The 25,955-nt window shown below is 32.1% G+C and overlaps 1 protein-coding gene across 3 annotated transcripts in view; it reads left to right on the top strand.

Annotated features, from left to right (window-relative positions):
- Nucleotides 1–25,955, top strand: part of LOC111421024 (metabotropic glutamate receptor 4-like) — a 129,792-nt gene that overhangs the window by 78,035 nt on the left and 25,802 nt on the right. For all 3 annotated transcript variants that reach the window (XR_011641310.1, XM_071198464.1, XM_071198463.1), the window contains exons 4-10: nucleotides 778–947; nucleotides 1,203–1,357; nucleotides 17,729–17,977; nucleotides 18,244–18,390; nucleotides 23,104–23,227; nucleotides 23,785–23,887; nucleotides 23,951–24,455. Coding sequence is in view for 2 of the 3 variants with exons in the window: in XM_071198464.1 (XP_071054565.1) it covers nucleotides 778–947; nucleotides 1,203–1,357; nucleotides 17,729–17,977; nucleotides 18,244–18,390; nucleotides 23,104–23,227; nucleotides 23,785–23,887; nucleotides 23,951–24,455 (1,453 nt within the window). In the remaining variant the exon portion in view is untranslated. The remainder of the gene's footprint in view (nucleotides 1–777; nucleotides 948–1,202; nucleotides 1,358–17,728; nucleotides 17,978–18,243; nucleotides 18,391–23,103; nucleotides 23,228–23,784; nucleotides 23,888–23,950; nucleotides 24,456–25,955) is intronic.

The following is a 25,955-nucleotide window of genomic DNA, read 5'->3' as shown; positions in this document are numbered from 1 at the left end:
AATTTTTTGCTTTATAACCTAATCAATTATGATAAATAGTACGATAGAGGACGTTTTTATCTTTAGTTTGGTGCAAAAATAACACCTTAATTCCTAAAAATAAAGTTGAAGTAATTTTTTGAAATTATCAATAATTAATTGGCTGCTTTGGTTCCGCAGTTCTTGGACGATGTCTCTTAGGTTTTTGCGGTGTTATAAGTTTGATAAGAAAATTGTTTGGGCAGCTGAACTGTTTTATGAAATTATGTACCAAAATAGAAGTATTATAGAAAGCAGCTAACCCTGCACATCATCTTGCGTTAATTTTGGAGTTTTTCCATTTTACAGATTCTTTAGTTCGGCAAAAATGAAAGCGAAAGCGAGTTTTATAATTTGGCCAAAGTATATCAAGAGATTTTCTTGTTGTTTGTAATGTTGTTTAGACCTCGAGAATGCCAAAACTTTGTGAACCCTAGTATCTCATTTAAAATGGACGCAAGCAGTAACTTTGGCCCCAAGTAACAAGAACATTAAGACCACAAGAAATTTGAAACACTATTAATGCAATAATTAATATGAAAAAGTTTTTTGTAATTTTAAAAACATATTAGGAAAATTGTGTATCAAAATGATAATAAACCCGGAAACTTTGGTAAACAGACGAAACACCCTCCCAAGACGGAGAACGTAAATTTTATGTGACGTAAAGCGTTTATTCTGAAGACGCCGGGCGACCTTTCGGATAGACAGTTGTCCGCTTTATCTGAACGATAATAAAACTTCTCTTCCTTGTTCCAGGGGATAGCCTCTTTCATATCTTATTCAGCTGACGCCGGAATTTGCATAGCTATTACCGAGAAGATTCTACGTAATTCTCGAACGGACGATTTTGACAGGATTATCGAAAAGCTCAACCAGAAACCGCAAGCAAAAGCTGTCGTTCTATTTGTTGATGAAGACAATACAAGGTATGTACTACCACTTTCTTTTTAAGTAAATTTATTTAATTCATTTCAAACTTTATAGGATCTTGATGTATATCCTTTTTACGATTTGATTTGAATTTATGGAAATTTCCGAGAAAATCTTCGCGATATAACTTTAACTCAAAAGTTTCGAGTTAAAAACTTTTAGATAAGCTCCCTAGAAACGTATATCGAGTTTTAATTACGATTATAAATGGAAAATTCGCCTTACAACTCGAATCGATTCTATTGTTCTAGGAAACTCCTTCAGGCCTCTATCAGAGCTAACAAAACGGGACACTTCTTGTGGATCGGAAGCGATTCTTGGGGAGCTAAAGTCCATCCGGTTAGAGATCAAGAATTCGCCGCAGAAGGTGCAATCACGATTTTACCCCATCGCACCGCCATAAAAGGTAATCACTTCAAGTATTTTAATAATTAAGTATTATGTTGAAACCATTGTTAAATAAATGCTTGATGAAATCGGTGGAAAATTATAGGGACGTAAACATAAAATATGTTTTGATGTTTCTGAAAAGAGGAAATTAACGGAGATTGTTATTACCGTTATTATTATTTTATTACGAATTATATTGCGCGCTTGCGACGACCCCAATCGTTAAATATTCAAAACAACGGAATCCGTTATTGGAAACCGCTCGTCGGTCGAATACCAATTACAACTAACGTCTATCAACGTTTGCATTCAATTACGGCCCGCTTTCATCCAACTCACCTAGCATAATGATAAAAAAAATATTTCGATTTAATCATAACATTGATTACATTTGTACGGCATCAAAAACGTCAAACAAACCATGTTAATTCAAGCTTCCACTCTTTTTCCGAATTTTTTTGTTCAATTTATATTTATATTATGTTTACTTCAAATAGCCCGCTAATAAATTAACTTGTCGTATTAGTATTTTCCAATATATTGAGTTTTTAATTAAGAATGCGCCACCTGCATTGTTAGGAATATGTGATCGAATGCATACTTTTCATATCCAGATTACATGGATGTTACAATGCATACCTATACCGTATAAGCCTTGTATTAATTAATGTAATTTAAGGCGCAAAACATTCCCTAATTATTACTTAAACATTTTTAGTATAAAATGTCTCATAAATAAGAAGAAATCTCAATTTTTTGCTTTATAACCTAACCAATTATGATATATAGCACGATAGAGGACGTTTTTATCTCTAGTTTGGTGCAAAAATAACACCTTAATCCCCAAAAATAAAGTTAAACTGATTTTTTGAGATTATCAATCATTTTGAGGTTAATGAAATGTTTAAAAAATCATATAATTTGTATTTGTTGGAATTAATTGGTGATTAATATCGCAAATTGAAGCTAAAATCGTCTATTTTATGGTAATTCATAAAAATATTGTAGTTAATTATCAAATTTTTTTGAAAAATAGCTTTAAAGTAACTTGTTCATTTTTGATACTTTGAGGTTAACTCAAATAAGAAGAAATCTCAATTTTTTGCTTTATAACCTAATCAATTATGATATATAGCACGATAGAGGACGTTTTCATCTTTAGTTTGGTGCAAAAATAACACCTTAATCCCTAAAAATAAAGTTGAAATGATTTTTTGAGATTATCAATCATTTTGAGGTTAATGCAATGTTTAAAAAATCATACAATCTGTATTTGTTGGAATTAATTGGTGATTAATATCGCAAATTGAAGCTAAAATCGTCTATTTTATGGTAATTCATAAAAATATTGTAGTTAATAATCAAATTTTTTTGAAAAATAGCTTTAAAGTAACTTGTCCATTTTTGATACTTTGAGGTTACCTTAAATAAGAAGAAATCTCAATTTTTTGCTGTATAACCTAACCAATTATGATATATAGCACGATAGAGGACGTTTTTATCTTTAGTTTGGTCCAAAAATAACACCTTAATCCCCAAAAATAAAGTTGAAATGATTTTTTGAGATTATCAATCATTTTGAGGTTAATAAAAAGTTTAAAAAATCGTACAATCTGTATTTGTTGGAATTAATTGGTGATTAATGTCGCAAATTGAAGCTAAAATCGCCTATTTTATGGTAATTCATAAAAATATGGTAGTTAATAATCAATTTTTTTTGAAAAATAGCGCTAAAGTAACTTGTTCATTTTTGATACTTTGAGGTTAACTTAAATAAGAAGAAATCTCAATTTTTTCCTTTATAACCTAATCAATTATGATATATAGCACGATAGAGGACGTTTTTATCCTTAGTTTGGTGCAAAAATAATACCTTAATCCCTAAAAATAAAGTTGAAATGATTTTTTGAGATTATCAATCATTTTCAGGTTAATGAAAAGTTTAAAAAATCACACAATCTGTATTTGTTGGAATTAATTGGTGATTAATATCGCAAATTGAAGCTAAAATCGCCTATTTTATGGTAATTCATAAAAATATTTTAATTAATAATCAAATTTTTTTTTAAAATAGCTTTAAAGTAACTTGTTCATTTTTGATACTTTGAGGTTAACATAAATAAGAAGAAATCTCAATTTCTTGCTTTATAACCTAATCAATTATGATATATAGCACGATAGAGGACGTTTTTATCTTTAGTTTGGTGTAAAAATAACACCTTAATCCCTAAAAATAAAGTTAAAATGATTTTTTTGAGATTATCAATCATTTTGAGGTTAATGAAATGTTTAAAAAATCATACAATCTGTATTTGTTGGAATTAATTGGTGATTAATATCGCAAATTGAAGCTAAAATCGCCTATTTTATGGTAATTCATAAAAATATTGTGGTTAATAACCAAATTTTTTTGAAAAATAGCTTTAAAGTAACTTGTTCATTTTTGATACTTTGAGGTTAACTTAATAAGAAGAAATCTCAATTTTTTGCTTTATAACCTAATCAATTATGATATATAGCACGATAGAGGACGATTTTATCTTTAGTTTGGTGCAAAAATAACACCTTAATTTCTAAAAATAAAGTTGTAATGATTTTTAAGATTATCAATCATTTTGAGGTCAATAAAAAGTTTAAAAAATCGTACAATCTGTATTTGTTGGAATTAATTGGTGATTAATATCGCAAATTGAAGCTAAAATCGCCTATTTTATGGTAATTCATAAAAATATGGTAGTTAATAATCAATTTTTTTTGAAAAATAGCGCTAAAGTAACTTGTTCATTTTTGATACTTTGAGGTTAACTTAAATAAGAAGCAATCTCAATTTTTTGCTTTATAACCTAATCAATTATGATATATAGAACAATAGAGAACGTTTTTATCTTTAGTTTGGTGCGAAAATAACACCTTAATCCCCAAAAATAAAGTTGAAATAATTTTTTGAGATTATCAATCATATTGAAGTTAATGAAATGTTTAAAAGATCATATAATCTGTATTTGTTGGAATTAATTGGTGATTAGTATCGCAAATTGAAGCGAACATCGCCTATGTTATGATAATTCATAAAAATATTGTAGTTAATAACCAAATTTTTTTGAAAAATAGCTTTAAAGTAACTAGTTCATTTTTGACACTTTGAGGTTAACTTAAATAAGAAGAAATCTCAATTTTTTGCTTTATAACCTAATCAATTATGATATATAGCACGATAGAGGACGCTTTTATCTTTAGTTTGGTGCAAAAATAACACCTTAATCCCTAAAAATAAAGTTGAAGTGATTTTTTGAGATTATCTATCATTTTGAGGTTAATAAAAAGTTTAAAAAATCGTACAATCTGTATTTTTTGGAATTAATTGGTGATTAATATCGCAAATTGAAGCTAAAATCGCCTATTTTATGGTAATTCATAAAAATATTGTAGTTAATAATCAAATTTTTTGAAAAATAGCTTTAAAGTAACTTGTTCATTTTTGATACTTTGAGGTTAACTCAAATAAAAAGAAATCTCAATTTTTTGCTTTGTAACCTAATCAATTATGATATATAGCACGATAGAGGACGTTTTTATCTTTAGTTTGGTGCAAAAATAACACCTTAATTCCTAAAAATAAAGTTGAAATGATATTTTGAGATTATCAATCATTTTGAGGTTAACGAAAAGTTTAAAAAATCACACAATCTGTATTTGTTGGAATTAATTGGTGATTAATATCGCAAATTGAAGGTAAAATCGCCTATTTTATGGTAATTCATAAAAATATTGTAGTTAATAATCAAATTTTTTTGAAAAATAGCTTTAAAGTAACTTGTTCATTTTTGATACTTTGAGATTAACTTAAATAAGAAGAAATCTCAATTCTTTGCTTTATAACCTAATTAATTATGATATATAGCACGATAGAGGACGTTTTTATCTTTAGTTTGGTGCAAAAATAACACCTTAATCCACAAAAATAAAGTTAAAATGATTTTTTGAGATTATCAATCATTTTGAGGTTAATGAAATGTTTAAAAAATCATATAATTTGTATTTGTTGGAATTAATTGGTGATTAATATCGCAAATTGAAGCTAAAATCGCCTATTTTATGGTAATTCATAAAAATATTGTAGTTAATAATAAAATTTTTTTGAAAAATAGCTTTAAAATAACTCGTTCATTTTTGATACTTTGAGGTTAACTTAAATAAGAAGAAATCTCAATTTTTTGCTTTATAACCTAATCAATTATGATATACAGCGTGTCCCGTATCTTCCGCATCAGAGCATTATACGGTTGCAGAATACATTATTCTGAAGCGATCTTTCTAATAAAATTTTTTCGAAATGTTTATAATAACCGCACGGGAACTGTTTAACGACGACCAATAACGGACAACTTTGATTCATCGAAAAAGTTTATTTCTCTTTCCATGACGAATTTATTGGTGAGTACACGTGGGAAACGAGTTATCATCGGCGTAGCGGACCGGCCGAGGGTGGCACCGATTACCTGAGTCTGATTTGCGATCTGCTGATTGGACGAAAAACAGTTCCTTTAAACAGTTCCCGTGCGGTTATTATAAACATTTCGAAAAAATTTTATTAGAAAGATCGCTTCAGAATAATGTATTCTACAACCGTATAATGCTCTGATGCGGAAGATACGGGACACGCTGTACAGGGTGATTCATAAGTAATGGGCCAAATTGTAAATGTACGTTCAGGAGGCCAAAATAATAATATTTTCATTAACAATAATGGGTCTTAGTCTGCTCCTTACTGAGATACAGGATGTTAAAGCGAAAAAAATAAAATAGATTTTTGTTAATAGATCAGCTACTTTTCTACATAATGACTCATAGTTGACTTATAGTTTTTGTAAGGGTAAACAATAATGTGTGAGAGGATTTGAGTTAACTCGTAGATGTCGCCACATGCGCCATATGAATTATGAAACGTCAATGAGCTTTTACGTTTAATGAATAGTTTAAAACATTTTATTGTTAAGTAAACTGATTCATTCTTGTCCTAACATAAATCAAAATGCCGAGACATAATCACTTTTCAAACGAAGAAATGAGAGACATGTTATGCGTTTACGCACAAGAACGTTTTTCTGGGCAAGCAGCATCCAGAAGGCAGCCAAACCGGAAGATATTTCAAAATATTTATAATCGATTGGGTGAAACAGGTTCATTTCGTCCAAAATATCATACAGGACGTCCTAAGATTATCACTCCGCAGCAAGAAGATGAAATTTTGGTAAGAATTGCGCAAAATTCTGAAATAAGCACTCGTCGATTGTCTGCAGCAACTGGAATAAGCCAACCATCCGTGACTAGAATTTTACACAAGGAAAATTTATATCCCTATCATTTTATACCTGTGCAAAATTTACTTCCAACAGATTATCGAATCAGAGTTCAATTTTGTCAGTGGCTAAAAGGAAAATTGAATAATAATCCAACATTAATAAATAACATTCTTTTCACGGATGAAGCAACCTTTACCAGACGCGGAGTTTTTAATTGGCGAAATAGTCATGCCTGGGAAACCGAAAACCCTCGTTTAAAAAAAGATAGACATTTCCAGCACGAGTTTAAAATAAATGTGTGGTGCAGTTGAATTACCTCCTAATTTAAATGGAGAGTCATATTTAATTTTTTTAAATAATGACTTAGTCGACCTCTTGGGAGATCTTCCATTACAACTAAGAAGAAATATGTGGTTCATGCAAGACGGTGCTCCTCCACATTTTTCACGTGCTGTGCGCGAACATCTGAATGAAACATTCCCTCACCGTTGGATTGGACGTGGTAGTGAATTTCAGTGGCCACCATGTGTGGGGTTACATGAAATCAATGGTCTATGCTGAACCTACTATAAATACACGAGACGAGTTATGGAATAGAATTCAAGATGCAGCCAATTCAATACGAAATAATCCTGCTACATTTTTTAAAGTCAGACAATCCTTAACCAAACGGTTAAATGCGTGTATAAATGCTGGTGGTGGTCATGTTGAAAACCTTTTGCAGTAGCTCATAATTAAGCTTAAATTTAATTTAACTTCGCACAACATTAACATGTAGGTTTTGATAACAGTTGTCGTAAGTGGTCTTAGTTCAAGTCTGTTCTAATGTTGTATTTCGTTTTATTAACTGGCGTACAATAAATTGTTTTATTACGTAATTTTTTTATGGTTTCAGTTTAATATTGTTATCAATTATCAATTACGGTTAGGTAAATGTCAACATTCCATGCCATGCTTGTGTCTTAACAGATTAATGCTACGTCGACCACCTGAAATGTAGTGTAGTGAATTAGTAAAATTCAAATATCTCGAAAATCGTTAATATTTTCAAGATCAAAGAAGTATAGCTTTTTTCTACAGAAATGATGGGGCCAAATCCAAATTATCCATATCCAAATTAAACAAGTATGTTGTAAAATAATGAGCGATAAAAAATTTGTAGCTGATTTCATCTAATTCATATGGCGCATGTGGCGACATCTACGAGTTAACTCAAATCCTCTCACACATTATTGTTTACCCCTACAAAAACTATAAGTCAACTATGAGTCATTATGTAGAAAAGTAGCTGATCTATTAACAAAAATCTATTTTATTTTTTTCGCTTTAACATCCTGTATCTCAGTAAGGAGCAGACTAAGACCCATTATTGTTAATGAAAATATTATTATTTTGGCCTCCTGAACGTACATTTACAATTTGGCCCATTACTTATGAATCACCCTGTATAGCACAATAGAGGACGTTTTTATCTTTAGTTTGGTGCAAAAATAACACCTTAATCCCTAAAAATAAAGTTGAAATGATTTTTTGAGATTACCAATCATTTTGAGGTTAATAAAAAGTTAAAAAATCGTACAATCTGTATTTGTTGGACTTAATTGGTGATTAATATCGCAAATTGAAGTTAAAATCGCCTATTTTATGGTCATTCATAAAAATGTTGTAGTTAATAATCAATTTTTTTTGAAAAATAGCTTTAAAGTAATTTGTTTATTTTGATATTTTGAGGGTAACTTAAATAAGAAGAAATCTCAATTTTTTGCTTTATAACCTAATCAATTATGATATATAGCACAATAGAGGACGTTTTTATCTTTAGTTTGGTGCAAAAATAACACCTTAATCCCTAAAAATAAAGTTAAAATGATTTTTTGAGATTATCAAACATTTTGAGGTTAATGAAATGTTTAAAAAATCATACAATACGTATTCGTTGGAATTAATTGGTGATTAATATCGCAAATTGAAGCTAAAATCACCTATTTAATGGTAATTCATAAAAATATTGTACTTAATAATCAAATTTTTTTGAAAAATAGCTTTAAAGTAACTTGTTCATTTTTGATACTTTGAGGTTAACTTAAATAAGAAAAAATCTCAATTTTTTGCTTTATAATTTAATCAATTATGATATATAGTACGATAGAGGACGTTTTTATCTTTAGTTTGGTGCAAAAATAACACCTTAATCCCTAAAAATAAGGTTGAAATAATGTTTTGAGATTATCAATCATTTTGAGGTTAATGAAATGTTTAAAAAATCATACAATCTGTATTTGTTGGACTTAATTTTTGGTTAATATCGCAAATTGAAGTTAAAATCGCCTATTTTATGGTAATTCATAAAAATGTTGTAGTTAATAATCAATTTTTTTTTTAAAATAGCTTTAAAGTAATTTGTTTATGTTGATATTTTGAGGGTAACTTAAATAAGAAGAAATCTCAATTTTTTGCTTTATAACCTAATCAATTATGATATATAGCACGATAGAGGACGTTTTTATCTTTAGTTTGGTGCAAAAATAACACCTTAATCCCCAAAAATAAAGTTGAAATGATTTTTTGAGATTATCAATCATTTTGAGGTTAATGAAATGTTTAAAAAATCATACAATCCGTATTTGTTGAAATTAATTGATGATTAATATCGCAAATTGAAGCTAAAATCGCCTATTTTATGGTAATTCATAAAAATATTGTAGTTAATAATCAAATTTTTTTGAAAAATAGCTTTAAAGTAACTTGTTCATTTTTGATACTTTGAGGTTAACTTAAATAAGAAGAAATCTCAATTTTTTGCTTTATAACCTAATCAATTATGATATATAGCACGATAGAGGACGCTTTTATCTTTAGTTTGGTGCAAAAATAACACCTTAATCCCTAAAAATAAAGTTGAAATGATTTTTTGAGATTATAAATCATTTTGAGGTTAATGAAATATTTAAAAAATCACACAATCTGTATTTGTTGGAATTAATTGGTGTCTAATATCGCAAATTGAAGCTAAAATCGCTTATTTTATGGTAATTCATAAAAATATTGTAGTTAATAATCAATTTTTTTTGAAAAATAGCTTTAAAGTAACTTGTTCATTTTTGATACTTTGAGGTTAACTTAAATAAGAAGAAATCTCAATTTTTTGCTTTATAACCTAACCAATTATGATATATAGCACAATAGAGGACGCTTTTATCTTTAGTTTGGTGCAAAAATAACACCTTAATCCCTAAAAATAAAGTTGATATGATTTTTTGAGATTATCAGTCATTTTGAGGTTAATGAAATGTTTAAAAAATCGTACAATCTGTGTTTGTTGAAATTAATTAATATCGCAAATTGAAGCTAAGATCATCTATTTTAATTATTCTTGCGTAATAAAAGTGTAGGTGATATAAATATCATATATCAAATGAACGCCCGAGGCAACACACTGCTGCAGTTGGTTTTTTCAAAACAGCAATTTTTTAAGTACATAGAAAGAATATATATTAACTATTCCTTAGAACTTACATATGATGAGTTTACCTGCACTAATATTCACACCATCCATCTTAGTAATAGTTTCTTCAGCTTAAATCCTGGATATATTCTTCTTCACCATCGCGATTTTGTATAGCAGTTTTAGCCACCAGTGCCATGTGAGAAAATGTCTTTGCAAGGAATTTAATTACTTAGCTTATACGTGAGTGGCTAAGATGCATAAATTTTATCTTATATTATTAGTATTACATTTCCTAAATTTTAAGCAATGCAGCTTCAGTATTCTCCATTGTATCTTTTATGAGCCGTATTAATTTAGACAGCTCGTGTAGGATTTGATAAAATCAATTTCTATCTATTGCGTCATCCGCCTGTTTAAAATCTATAAGGATGTTACGTATTCACCAATAACGTTATCTGATATAGATAGCAGTTGCTTATTGATGACGTATGTGAGCACGTTATATGTCGTACAAATATTATATTACGGTTTCTAAACTTATTTATTGATGAGGATATGACTACTTAATAAGTTATCGGATTCAATGTCAAAACTTATTATTTTACATTAACGTTTCGTATCACTTGACCCGAAGACTTAGAACCCAGAACAACTTAACGTACTCTTCTTGAATTTGGGGATACTCACGACCTTTATTGATTCTGTGAAGTCTTTAGCAAATGAATCTAGGTTATATCTCATCCTCTGCAGTAACCCATTACAAAGTGAATGTACGACCACAGAGCTATTTTAATCTGTTCGCAATCTTTCATATCAAAGGCTTCGTGTTCACATATGAATTGAAAAATTGAATTGAAAGAACCCGACATACATAAAATATTTCTATAACTCTATACTAAAACTCATTAACTCTAGGATTATTAAAACCAATAAAATATCTTCATTTACATAATCCGGGCTTCTGAGATCTGTTATATAAAATCACGTGTAGTTAGAACAGAAACAAAGTTATTGAAGTATACATATGTACGTTACAAACGTGAGGTTAAATATGAAAGTGAACATTATTGTTTTTAGGGATTAGAGAAGCATTTCTAATATTATGCTCATTACAGATATTATTTTTACAAGTAATACATATCATTATGCTTTTACGATCAATACTTGCGGGACATACTGAGCATCTTTTTCTCTTAATTGTTGCAGTTGTGTGAGCAATCTGCTCATACACACCCATACAGTATGCCATAGGTTAGGGTTAGTAGATCTTCTCTGCATATGTGGTATCACTAGTTCCTTCGCAAAATTTTTCAAAAACATTCTGCGTTTGTGAGTCACTCCTATGTTGTAGTTTGGATGTTCCTTCGTAAAGACTATATATGCATTGAGTGCTGCAACATCAATGATGTTGAAGAAAAATGTCATGGACCATTTGATCCATGATGTCAACACCGCCATTTGTTTTATTATAATGAGAGATGATTTCAGACTTCCTCTTAGCGTCGTCATTGATAGATGCGTCGTGGTGCATGGTGCTTAGTAAAATTACGCATTTGTTCTTTTTACGTGCGTAACTTAGCATGGATAAGTTATTTTGAAAACAAAACAATGAAGAGTAGACTACACGATCTTGTGAGGCTTTCATTTCTTTCGGAATGTCACGCTTATTCTGACGTACAGTAATATTTTTATCCAACAGATAAGTTGCTAGCGGAACACTAGTGAAGAAATTGTCTATCGTGAGATTGCGTCCAGAATTATGAATGCCACGCACAAGAGTTTGTACTACTTCAAACCCCAGGTTTTTATGTGGAGGTTCTCCGGGCTGGCTACCAACATAAACTAAACCATCATGCTTTGGATGGTTTAGTTTATGTTTATATAGATTCACACATCCAAAATATTTTAAGTCCATATTTTGCCGGATTACTTGGCATATATTGAACGAATGTGCATCTACCTTCAAACACAACGAGTTGTTCATCAATAGTTACATTAGTATCAGGTATGACGCAGGTTTTGCATTGCTGAATGAATAAATCCCAAATGTAGGACACCATTACTAACTTAACGAACATTCCGGGTTCTCTTGTCGTCAAATCTGACGAATCTTCGTATTTCTTTAAAGCGAAATATGGACATTGTGGCTCCGTATACAGGATTGGCAAATTCATCACAAAATAATTCTCACGCAGGAACATCCCAGCTTCTGTCAACTCTTGCATGAATAAGTAAACCACAGAATGCAAGAATTCGTCAACAGTTACATCTTTCCACGGTTTTCCTTTTGCTCCATAATCCCTCTAAATTAGTACAGTTCACAATTTCTTGTACAATAACTGGAGTTACAAATAACTGAAACGCTTCTTTTGGTGTTGCAGCCATATGTTTCCTTGCTAGTCCTGGCGCACGCCGAATAATGTTGTGTGGTTGAATTTTATTTTTTGCTGGAGGTTCCAAACTCCATACCAGACCACTTGGACCAACCAACTTTGCACCGCGACCCTAAGGATCTATTGTACCCCGATAAATATCGTTATCAAATTTCACCGTGCAGACCAATGCTCTTAACGAACATTAATACCTTGCTCGGTGAAAGGACATTCAGATCTTTTGAGGAAATAAACTGCGACAAAAAAATCGAGAATCTGATACGGTTAACGGCAGGACAGTGGCATAAAACATGCTCAACCGTCTCTGCTTCCTCCGCACATAGTCGGCATTCAACATCGTCGGCTAAACCCAACAAGTTGAGGTGTGCTTTTAATCGGCAGTGCCAATCCAATCCTATATTTGGCCATCGCAAATGATACACCAACTGCTGGTTCCAGCCCCACAAACGCTTCAGCGTTGCCATCTCGTCCTAGCTTATCTGCCGCTTCATTGCCAGCAACCCCAGAGTGACCCGGGACCCAGATCAGAGAGACTCTGTTATCACAACTCAGTGTGTTTAATGTTCTCTTACAATCATTAACCAGAGCCGACACCGTTTTCACGGCTTGCAGCGCCTGGAGAGCGGCTTGACTGTCTGAGAAAATTCGTACTGTCATGTTCTTCACCCCTCTTTCAAGAAGGATTTTAGCACCCATGTCAATAGCAAAGACTTCCGCCTGGAATACAGTACAGTACGTACCCAGGCTGTAAGCTTGCTTAATTCGAGGTGTCTAGCAGTATACTCCTGCTCCGACCCCTTCAAGCGTTTTTGATCCATCTGTGTACAAGCAAATGTCTGCCTGAACCAGAGAATTTTAATTTTCGATCCAGGACTGCCGCTCAGGCAGTACAATCTGGTATCGAGCATTAATCACTGATAATGATACCGCCAAATCTGACAGCATTGATAGCACAATATCAGTGCTTATAATGTCTTCCGCACATGTCGGAACAGATTTGAGCATATTGCTTAAATCTGTAAATGGTTCTTCTAGCCACTTTCTCTATATGCAAATGCAGAGGAGATAGGCCAAGCAGAACCTCCATTGTTAGAGTTGGCGTTGTGCTTATCGCACCAGAGATTGCCAATACGGCTACTCGTTGAATTCGTGAAAGTTTGCTGCTGCTCCGTATGTGATCAAAGACTGCGACAAGTCCACAAGGATAGTCTGTCTTTGTGCAAAACTCCCTGCAAATGTCCATTCCATGACAGGGTTTTGTCAAGGATTACTCCTATATATTTGACTTCCTTTGAGAAAGGAATTTCTTCACCTTGGATAGCTGGGCGGATTAGTCCATCCAACTCTCGTTTCCTGGTGAAGGGCACAACAATTGTCTTTTGTGGGTTTATTGAGAGGTTCTCTCTCTTACACCAAGCACAAATGGTATCTAGGGTCACCTGGAGGACTTTAGATATCCCCGACAAACAGGTTCTTTTGACCATAACGACAATGTCATCAGCATAAGCTTGTATTTCTACACCAACGGCTTCGACTATCGCAATCAGATCGTCAACCAGGAGGCACCAAAGCAGGGGAGATAACACCCCTCCCTGCAGGCAGCCACCTCCCGGCCTGAAGAGTATCGTATCACCGTGGAGTGAAGTAGAAACTATTCTACTATCAAGCATATTGCGGATCCAACCCGCTATAGTTGCTTCCACTCCCCTGTCAAGAGCAGCTCTTTCAAGAGATTGTGGTATTGCGTCGTTGAACGCTCCCTCTATATCCAGAAACGCACAAACCAAGATTTCTTTATCCTGCAGCGTCCTGGATACTTTACCAACTAAGTTGTGTAGAGCCAGTTCTGCTGATTTCAGTGGACTTTTTCAACTTTTTCAAGGGTTTTCAGCAGAAATGACGTTAGGCTGATGGGTCGGAAGGCATTAGGAGTAGGGACCGAACGGCCCGCTTTGGGTATATAAGACACTCGCTCTGAAAATTTTTACCAAGATTGGCAACAACAACAACGACCTTCCTTGCTGTAACAAAGCAGGAAAGATATTGTCTTCTCCAGGCGATTTGAACGGCTTAAACGTTTGAATCGCCTGGTCCACGGATGTGCAAGTGACGACTTTTCTAGCCACACTCCAATCCGTATTTGAGGGGCGCTTTGCCTTGCAGGAATAGCCAGCTGTGGCATTATCAGCCCTCATCATCAAGCTTCCTGGGAAGTGAGTCTGCATGAGAAGCTCTAACGAGGCTCTGCTAGAGTCCGTAAAAATACCGTCAGACCGCTTAAGTGAGCCCAGGGTAGTGCCGGATCTCTAGCGAGAATCTTGTGAATTCTTGCACTGCTGGGTGTGTCTTTCACTCCCTCACAGAACCTCCTCCAAGACTCTCTTTTTGCCTTACGTATGTTTTTGGTGTAATTCGTTAGAGCCTGTTTATATTTCTCCCATTCACCTAATGTCTTGGCCCGGTTAAAAGCCTCCGGACCTCTTGTCTTTCGAAGCTAAGAGATTCGTTCCACCAGGGTGTGCCCCGATTATTACTTTTCACTGCTACAGTAATAGGCAGAGCGAATTGCCACAGAGATCTGCTCCGTGGCTATTTCAACCTGATTACAGTTCCTAACGGTTGCGATGACATTAGTTAGGTTATCTGCAAGGCAACTCTTAAACAGATCCCAATCAGTGTTACGGGGATTACGGTACGTACAGTCCGATTTCATCCCTAGGTCAATTTTAAATTGAATATGTCTATGATCTGAATACGCGTTGAAGGCTTACCAATATCATCAACATCATCCTCTGAATTATCGTCACCATGATCAGAACTGGATCCAGAATACTCAATTCGAAATTTCTATCTTCTGTGTCATCATTTTCTGCTTCTGACACATCACTTTCTTCATCACATTCAGCTGCCCACTGCACCAATATTTCTTCATCACCAAATCTCACGCTTTTCACATTCCTTTTTGACGCCATATGTATCTCACAAGTTCACTCAATCCAACGTCTATTCCAACTGAATGAAAAACAGCTGCACCTACTTTTATACATCCAACAGTGATGCACGTTTTAACTTGCACAGACACGCACAATTCCGCGCAGCAGTGTTTGACAAATTATAATAACTCTCAACCTGTTATGAACAAGTTGAAACTTGTTCTATAGTACTACTAGTTACACGGGCTTCGGAGGCCCGGTTTATGCAAATATGGGGTGCTAATGGAAACGATTTTTTTTTCAATTGCTAGTTTCTAACCCCCTCCACTCGTTCTCAGCAGAAAATTTCATACAAAAGTTGTTCTAAATTAAATTCTAAAACGATTTTCTCAATAAAAAAATATATAAAAATATATATATAAACATTTTTTTGAGATTATGTTCTTAATTATTGATCAAATCAAAAATTTTTATTAACAATATTTGTTTAGAATTACTTCAGGAACAGTGTTTGTTAATACAATTTTTTGCTAACTTGAAATTTTAATTTCCCTCTGAATAGTATGCTATCAAAATTAATTATCTCAACAATTATTGTTTTTATTAAAAAATGTTTTAAATAAAATTTGTTTCAATTTCGATTTTGAATCAATTATCTTAATAAAAAAAAATTACATCTCTATTAATTAAGCATCTAAGTATAATTATGTATAAAAACGGAAAATTATTATTTTGAGGTTATCTCCTTAATTATTGATTAAATCAAAAAAAAAGTTGACAAAGTTTGTTTAGAATTGTTTCAGGAACAATTTTTGTTAACACAATTTTTTTTTAACTTGAAATTTTAATTTCCCACTGAACAGTATGCTACAAAAATTAATATTTTTGAGGTTATATTCTTATTGTTGATTTAATCAAAAAATATTGTTAATAAAATTTGTTTAGAATTACTTCAGGAACAGTGTTTGCTAATACAATTTTTTGCTAACTTGAAATTTTAATTTCCCTCTGAATAGTATGCCATCAAAATTAATTATCTCAACAATTATTGTTTTTATTAAAAAATGTTTTAAATAAAATTTGTTTCAATTTCGATTTTGAATCAATTATCTTAATAAAAAAATTTTACATCTTCATTAATTAAGCATCTAAGTATAATTATGTATAAAAAGGGAAAAATTATTATTTTGGGGTTATCTCCTTAATTATTGATTAAATCAAAAAAAATTGTTGACAAAGTTTGTTTAGAATTGTTTCAGGAACAATTTTTGTTAACACAATTTTTTTTTAACTTGAAATTTTAATTTCCCACTGAACAGTATGCTACAAAAATTAATATTTTGAGGTTATATCCTTATTGTTGATTTAATCAAAAAATGTTGTTACTAAAATTTGTTTAGAATTACTTCAGGAACAGTGTTTGTTAATACAATTTTTTGCTAACTTGCAATTTTAATTTCCCTCTGAATAGTATGCTATCAAAATTAATTATCTCAACAATTATTGTTTTTATTAAAAAATGTTTTAAATAAAATTTGTTTCAATTTCGATTTTGAATCAATTATTTTAATAAAAAAATTTTACATCTCTATTAATTAAGCATCTAAGTAGAATTGTTTCAGGAACAATTTTTGTTAACACAATTTTTTTTTAACTTGAAATTTTAATTTCCCACTGAACTGTACGCTACAAAAATTAATATTTTTGAGGTTATATCCTTATTATTGATTTAATCAAAAAATTTTGTTAAGAAAATTTGTTTAGAATTACTTCAGGAACAGTGTTTGTTAATACAATTTTTTTTTAACTTGAAATTTTAATTTCCCACTGAACAGTATGCTACAAAAATTAGCATCCTTATTGTTGATTTAATCAAAAAATTTTGTTAACAAAATTTGTTTAGAATTACTTCAGGAACAGTGTTTGTTAATACAATTTTTTTATAACTTGAAATTTTAATTTCCTATGCTGTTCTTTTAATCAAGATTTTCTGAGAACGAGTGGAGGGGGGAAATCGTTTTGTTACAAAAGTTCCGTGCCCTGCTAATTACACTTGAATGTTTTTGAATCAAGTGTGTATTGAATAAATACGTGTTTAGAACATTTTATGCATCCTAGGGTTAAGGATATATTCATACATTATATATATTAAATTAATATTTCTGAAATTCTGTCGTTTACATTAATTTTATCCCACATAGTTATCTGTAGTTGATGGTTGGGGAGAGTTTGAATTAGACGAAGGTTGCCTTGGTATAACTGTCTAAAGCACAAGTAATGCTAATTAAGTGTGGTTTTTAAACTTTTTAGAGTTCGACACGTATTACTCGTCCCTTCGCCCGAAAATGGATACCGATTCATGTAATATTTCCGCTGGCTCCAATATACCCCACGCCACTCCTGGGCTACTTGTCAACTGTCGAAACTCTTGGTTTAGGGAGTTCTGGAGCCAGCATAACAAATGCACTTTCGAGAAGTCGAAGTCGCCGACGAAGTCTCTCTGCACGGGTCGAGAAGATTTAGCGGACTACGAACAGGAGGGATTGGTCCCGTTTGTAGGTGAGTTGAAAAATCGATACAAATATTTATTTGCCCCTTTTTTCTCCAGTTGGATTTTCTTCGTAAAAACTAACTTTTCTCCAAGTTTTAGTGCCGAAAAGTCAAGCTACGAGTTTAAGTAAACGCCCGCGGGTGCTCTGGTAATCTAAGGGTGATTTTTAAATTTGCAATTTGCAGGTTGATTTTTACTCGTTTTAAGGGATAACTTGAATCAGCAATTTAAAAAAAATCTTTAATAATTATCATAAATGAAATTTTTGTTGTAGTGGATGCTGTATACGCAGCAGCACATGCAATCCACGCAATAATAAGGTCAGTTTGTGGAATGAACTCATTCCACCTCTGCGAAGCGTTGCGTCCAGCCCCTCTAGGTCCGGAATTGCAGAAGTTTCTCCGGAACGTTTCCTTCATAGGTGAGCCCAAATCTGTGTCACATCCGAATAAGCGACCTCGATCCAATACAAAATCGATAGGGACGCTCCGGTTCTGTTTACGTCTTAACAAATTCAAAAGAAACTTGAAAAATTGCTTCGAAATATTTATCATCAGAAAATGTACGGTTTGTTAATGGCAACTTTTACGAGGGGACAAATTGGCACTTTAACCCGATGGCGGTTATAAAAAAAGGGTTTAGGAAGAAAGGAACGCGTCCTTTTATAAGAGGATGTCGACAGGGCGCAAAATACACTCGACACAAGTGCAAATCGAAAACGCACGATACTCCCTTTTTCTGCCTTACGAAAGCTTTTCAATTTGTAAATATTTTGCTCCACTATTCTCGCACTCAACATCCTATTAAATTATTCAACGTTCATCAACGAACCGGAGAAATGTTTTCAACAATCTTAATTATTAACAGCAACAGCGAAATTGTTTTATATCTTTAAGTTTTCATAAAATATATACCGGGTGAGGCAAAAATCATCAATTTCAAAGTAATGATTCTGGCATATTCTTGGGGCAAATATATTTTCCTCGTTATCCTCCCAAAAGTCCTATCACAGGGGAGAAAACTTTAAATCGTCCCATTTTTTACCAGAATATACAAAAACAGTGTTTTGCAGTTGTCTGAAAAAATATGTCACTTTTGCAATAAAATGAATCAACTCGTCATACAAATAAGCTTGTATTTAAGCTGGCAGCATAAATGTAAAAAATCGCCAGCTGCAATAATCATAGCAAGTGCAATTTTTTCTTTTGTCTTTATAAAATATTCCAACTTTAAGGAGATGTAGTTTCTTTTCTGCCTCTAACTGTGTTTTTATATCAGCAGTGTCTGCAGCAAGAACTTTTACGTCATAATTTCTAAATGGATTAAACTTCTGCCTAAATGAAATTTAAAACTTAATTTTTGAGAAAACAATATTTGAAGTTTTGATAAAATTTTCGATGTTGCAATTTTTATCGATAACTTTCAAAATTCGGTATAAAATTAATTTCTTGAACGATCCTTATGGAAATATCACCAATTATTAATTAAAGTATCCTCTTTTTGATGCAAAACGTCGTTTTGAAAAATCGCTTTTAGTTTTTGAGAAATAAATTTTTGAAATGATCGAAAATTTTTTCAAATTTTGCAATTTTCACCGATTAAGATTTAAAAATTCGTATAAAATCGATTTCTTGGAATATGAGTATGAAAATTTCCCGAAATATTAATAAAAGTGTCCTCTTTCCAATGAACCAACCCGTTTTGAAAAATAACTTTCAGTTTTTGAGAAAACAATATTTGAAGTTTTGATAATTGCAATTTTCATCGATAACTTTCAAAATTCGGTATAAAATTTATTTCTTGAAGAATCGTTGTGAAAATATCACCAATTATTAATTATACCATCCTCTTTTTAATGCAAAACGCCGTTTTGAAAAATCGCTTGTAGTTTTTGAGAAATAAATTTTTGAAATGATCGAAAATTTTTTCGAATTATGCAATTTTCGCCGATTAAGTTTTAAAAATTCGTATAAAATCGATTTCTTGGAATATGAGTATGAAAATTTCCCAAAGTGTTAATAAAAGTGTCCTCTTCCCAATGAACCAACCCGTTTTGAAAAGTAACTTTTAGTTTTTGAGAAAACAATATTTGAAGTTTTGATAAAATTTTCGATGTTGCAATTTTCATCGATAACTGTCAAAATTCGGTATAAAATTAATTTCTTGAACGATCCTTGTGGAAATATCACTAATTATTAATTAAAGTATCCTCTTTTTAATGCAAAAAGCCGTTTTGAAAAATCACTTTTAGTTTTTGAGAAATTAATTTTTGAAATAATCGACAATTTTTTCGAATTTTGCAATTTTCGCCCATTAAGTTTTAAAAATTCGTATAAAATCGATTTCTTGGAATATGAGTATGAAAATTTCCCAAAATGTTAATAAAAGTGTCCTCTTTCCAATGAACCAACCCGTTTTGAAAAATAACTTTCAGTTTTTGAGAAAACAATATTTGAAGTTTTGATAATTGCAATTTTCATCGATAACTTTCAAAATTCGGTATAAAATTAATTTCTTGAAGGATCCTTATGGAAATATCACCAATTATTAATTATAGTATCCTCTTTTTAATGCAAAAAGCCGTTTTGAAAAATCCCTTTTAGTTTTTGAGAAATTAATTTTTGAAATAATCGACAATTTTTTCGAATTTTGCAATTTTCGCCGATTAAGTCTTAAAAATTCGTATAAAATCGATTTCTTGGAATATGAGTATGAAAATTTCCCAAAATGTTAATAAAAGTGTCCTCTTTCCAATGAACCAACCCGTTTTGAAAAATAACTTTCAGTTTTTGAGAAAACAATATTTGAAGTTTTGATAATTGCAATTTTCATCGATAACTTTCAAAATTCGCTATAAAATTAATTTCTTGAAGGATCCTTGTGAAAATATCACCAATTATTAATTAAAGTATCCTCTTTTTAATCCAAAAAGCCGTTTTGAAAAATTACTTTTAGTTTTTGAGAAATAAATTTTTGAAATGATCGAAAATTTTTTCGAATTTTGCAATTTTCGCCCATTAAGTTTTAAAAATTCGTATAAAATCGATTTCTTGGAATATGAGTGTGAAAATTTCCCAAAATGTTAATAAAAGTGTCCTCTTTTCAATGAATCAACCCGTTTTGAAAAGTAACTTTTAGTTTTTGAGAAAACAATATTTGAAGTTTTGATAAAATTTTCGATGTTGCAATTTTCATCGATAACTTTCAAAATTCGCTATAAAATTTAATTCTTGAAGGATCCTTGTGAAAATATCACCAATTATTAATTAAAGTATCTTCTTTTTTATGCAAAAAGCCGTTTTGAAAAATCATATTTAGTTTTTGAGAAATAATTTTTTGAAATGATCGACAATTTTATCGAATTTTGCAATTTTCGCCGATTAAGTTTTAAAAATTCGTATAAAATCGATTTCTTGGAATATCAGTATGAAAATTTCCCAAAATGTAAATAAAAGTGTCCTCTTTCCAATGAACTAACCCGTTTTGAAAAATAACTTTTAGTTTTTGAGAAAACAATATTTGAAGTTTTGATAATTGCAATTTTCATCGATAACTTTCAAAATTCGCTATAAAATTTATTTCTTGAAGGATCCTTGTGGAAATATCACCAATTATTAATTAAAGTATCCTCTTTTTAATCCAAAAAGCCGTTTTGAAAAATCACTTTTAGTTCTTGAGAAATAAATTTTTGAAATGATCGAAAATCTTTTCGAATTTTGCAATTTTTGCCCATTAAGTTTTAAAAATTCGTATAAAATCGATTTCTTGGAATATGAGTATGAAAATTTCCCAAAATGTTAATAAAAGTGTCCTCTTCCCAATGAACCAACCCGTTTTGAAAAATAACTTTCAGTTTTTGAGAAAACAATATTTGAAGTTTTGATAATTGCAATTTTCATCGATAACTTTCAAAATTCGCTATAAAATTTATTTCTTGAAGGATCCTTGTGAAAATATCACCAATTATTAATTAAAGTATCTTCTTTTTTATGCAAAAAGCCGTTTTAAAAAATCATATTTAGTTTTTGAGAAATAATTTTTTGCAATGATCGACAATTTTATCGAATTTTGCAATTTTCGCCGATTAAGTTTTAAAAATTCGTATAAAATCGATTTCTTGGAATATCAGTATGAAAATTTCCCAAAATGTAAATAAAAGTGTCCTCTTTTCAATGAACCAACCCGTTTTGAAAAATAACTTTCAGTTTTTGAGAAAACAATATTTGAAGTTTTGATAATTGCAATTTTCATCGATAACTTTCAAAATTCGCTATAAAATTTATTTCTTGAAGGATCCTTGTGAAAATATCCACAATTATTAATTATAGTATCCTCTTTTTAATGCAAAAAACCGTTTAGAAAAATCACTTTTAGTTCTTGAGAAATAAGTTTTTGAAATAACTAACAATTCTTACAAATTTTGCAACTTTTAATTTTTGAGAAAATAAGTTGAAGATCCAAATAAATTCAAATATCGCAATAATGTGGCAATATAGGGTATCACTTCAGAAATGCACCAGAAATTATAACCTCAATGGCCGAATAGATATGATATAATCATATCCGTTCCATCACTAGACGTGATATTTACTTATTCAGAACCAAACATATCTAAATTTTGCCAAAAATGCAGAATATTTTCCCCCTTCATATGATGAAAGTTTTATTTGTAACTTTTGGTCTCAATTTAAATGCCTCACCCGGTATAATATAAATAAATAATAAATATAAGTATGGATTTAACGTATTAGGGTATTAGTAGAAGCAAGTTGCCGTTTGGTATTACGTTAGATGACATCAGTCTTGCTCATATTTCTATGGAAACAAGACGATGTTCGGGTTTCTTGGAGCGGCAGAAGATCGATTCGAACGGAAGCCCGACAATAAACACAAATACATTAATAACGCGAAACGCTTTATATCGACTCGTTTATCGTCGAAAAATAGAGCAAAAGGCTTTAGAAGAATTTTGTTCGATGTTTATTGCCGGTAATAAATTGTCGGTATTATTTGCTTCTATATTTTTCGTCAATTCTTCACTAAATGAAGTATTATTGGTGTTAAATGTAATTTGTGTTTAACTTATTAATTTGTGATATTATTATTTCTCCCCATTATCGATTAAAATTTTAAGGTCGTCAAGGAACGGAAGTAAAATTCAATACGGACGGTGACGCCTACGGGAGTTATAACATCTATCAGTACCAACTACATGATGGAAAGTACGATTACATCCAAATAGGATCGTGGAAAGAATTGTGAGTAACAAATAAAAAAAAAGGCACGCACAAAAAGAATAATTAACATCAATTAGCCGTTGTAACATTCCAGCACAAGGGTTTTGTAACCGCTTTGTCGCGTAATTTGTGATATTATCCATTCCAACGCTAACGACGCCATGCCGTCGACGCAGTAATGTATAGCACAACAGATAACATTACACTACTAGTACGGATATTAGATGCACGTTTACATATGGATTCGGTTGATTTGCAATTTAATTCACTTGTATACTTGTATAATTCCATTAATCCAAAGATTAATTTCGGGTTCTACATGGATAAATTTCTCACGGCCATTGGAAGGGTTCGTTGGAAGTGGAATTAGTGTATTAATAAATTAAATAATTAATAAATATTAATAAATTAATTATCGTCATCATTGCAAGTATGCAACCAATATCACAGTGCAATACGCATCATACGCAAATCGCGTATTGCAATAAAAATACTGTGATATTGGTTGCATACTTGCAATGATGACGATTAATTAACACACTATCAATTTTCATTATTACATATTATATTAATTACAGTTTATATTTGGATATAACCCGTTTGAGATGGACCGACACCGAATCAATTCCAAAATCGATTTGCAGTGAACAATGTCCGTCCGGACACATTAGAAATTACCAGGTTAGGACGTTAATATTCAATAGCGATATATAGGTCCCTATATAACGCGTCCGTTTCATTTAGGATCAATGCTGCTGGGTTTGCGTGGCCTGTCGGGAGGATTCGTACGTATTCAACGACACTTGCAGACCGTGCGGTCCCGGATTCGCCCCAAACCAGAACAAAACCGACTGCGTCAAGCTGAAGGCCTTGGTCATCGATTGGCTAAATCCGTGGGCGCTTGTTCCTCTAGTATTTAGTTCCATCGGAATTCTGTTGACGTTGTTCACAACGTGCGTATTTATCCGCTACAACAAAACTCCGGTGATCATGGCTTCCGGGCGAGAACTTTGCTACGTTCTTCTTTGCGGGGTTCTCAGCTGTTACGCTATGTCTTTCATTATTCTTGCTACCCCCACAGTGGAAACTTGCGCTATTATGAGAGTTGGTCTAGGGTTGTGTTTAAGCGTCTGTTACAGTGCTATTTTCACCAAAACCAACCGCATCTCCAGGATTTTCAATCGAGGAGTTAAAAGCATTAAGAGACCTGTTTACACTTCGCCCATATCTCAAGTTGCAATTGCTTTAGGTAAAAGAGATTAACAGTGACATGGTTATCAATTGGACTGAGTGATCCGCATAGTTCTCGTGTAAAAGAGTGATGCCAATAGGTTAGGCAACCAACAGTGAAAATACCCTTCTGCTATGCAATTTTCTGACCTGCTTACATTTCAGTGCATGATGTAGCATGCTGTGCACATGACATGTACAAACAAAAACCACGTTTCTTAATTAGTTAGAACATGCGCCAGCCCAGTCCCGCAACCATCAAGATTCCAAATGTTTTGTTTGTAGTCGTGTGCCGGTGGGTAAGGTCATTTTTCATTCCTGTAAAGCTAATATAAAGAGGAATCAAAAAAAATTAATCAAACCGAAGCGATGTTAACCACGGTTGGTGGTTCGCAGGTGGTTAGTCCAAATTTATTATTAAAATTGTGGCAAAGGAGACTACCTCGTGTTGTTTCGGTTGCACTCCTCGCTTCTGGCAAAGAGGACGTTATGGACATTTTTCCATTGCCGACAATTTCATTAAATCTAAGAAGGAATTTCCCATTCGTATTTACCATAGCTGTTAGTAAACCCATTGGTGCGGATTTCCTTCATGCATTTGGTATCTTGGTGGATATAAAAAAGAAGCGATTGGTAGATTTGAAAACCAATTTGTTTTCAATCGGTTCCATTCTCAAAAATACTATTCCAACTCCCAAATTTTTTTCTTTTAAAACAATTCCAAAATTAACGTCTACATCGGACTTTACAAAACCAGTTGGACATAACACTCGATACAGAAGAGTTACCAACTCACACTTACCGTTTTGTCGTCCCCGACAAAAACACTACATTGCAAAAAATGAATTCGAACAGATGGTGGCATTAGGAATCTGCCGACCCTCTTCTTCTTCTACAGCGTCACCTCTTCGCATGGTTCCTAAGAAAGATTCCAACGATTGGAGACCATGTGGAGACTACCAACAGCTCAACAACATCACAGTACCAAATCAGTACCAGACACAATTGCAAAATTTTTTCAAAATTAGATCTGGTACGAGCTTATCACCAAATTCCTGTAGAAGAAGACGATATTCCTAAAACGGCTATCACTACCAAAACGCCTTTCGGTTTAGATGTTCATAAACGAAGTTCTATCTGGCTTAGATTTCCTATTTGTATATCTAGATGATATTCCAGTAGCCAGCTGCAATGAAGAAGAACATTATCTTCATTTACAACAATTGTTTGAGAGGTTAAGCTCTTGTAATATCAATATACAACCAACAAAATGTGTTTTTGGAGTTAGAGATTTAAATTTCCTAAGTCATCAAATTTCTGCTGAAGACAATCTAAGGTTAATGCCATAACTGAATTTCCAAAACCAACCACACTAAAACAATTGCAGCGATTCTTAGGAATGATAAATTTTTATCACAAAAACTTAAATCAACCACTTCTTGGACATTTCTTTCACTACAGCCAAAGAACTTTTATCAAAATCCGTCACTCTTGCACACCCATCACCACAAGCAACTCT

Source organism: Onthophagus taurus, chromosome 8, assembly GCF_036711975.1.
Source record: "Onthophagus taurus isolate NC chromosome 8, IU_Otau_3.0, whole genome shotgun sequence".
Taxonomy (NCBI): domain Eukaryota; kingdom Metazoa; phylum Arthropoda; class Insecta; order Coleoptera; family Scarabaeidae; genus Onthophagus; species Onthophagus taurus.
This window is presented reverse-complemented; position numbering and strand designations above follow the sequence as displayed.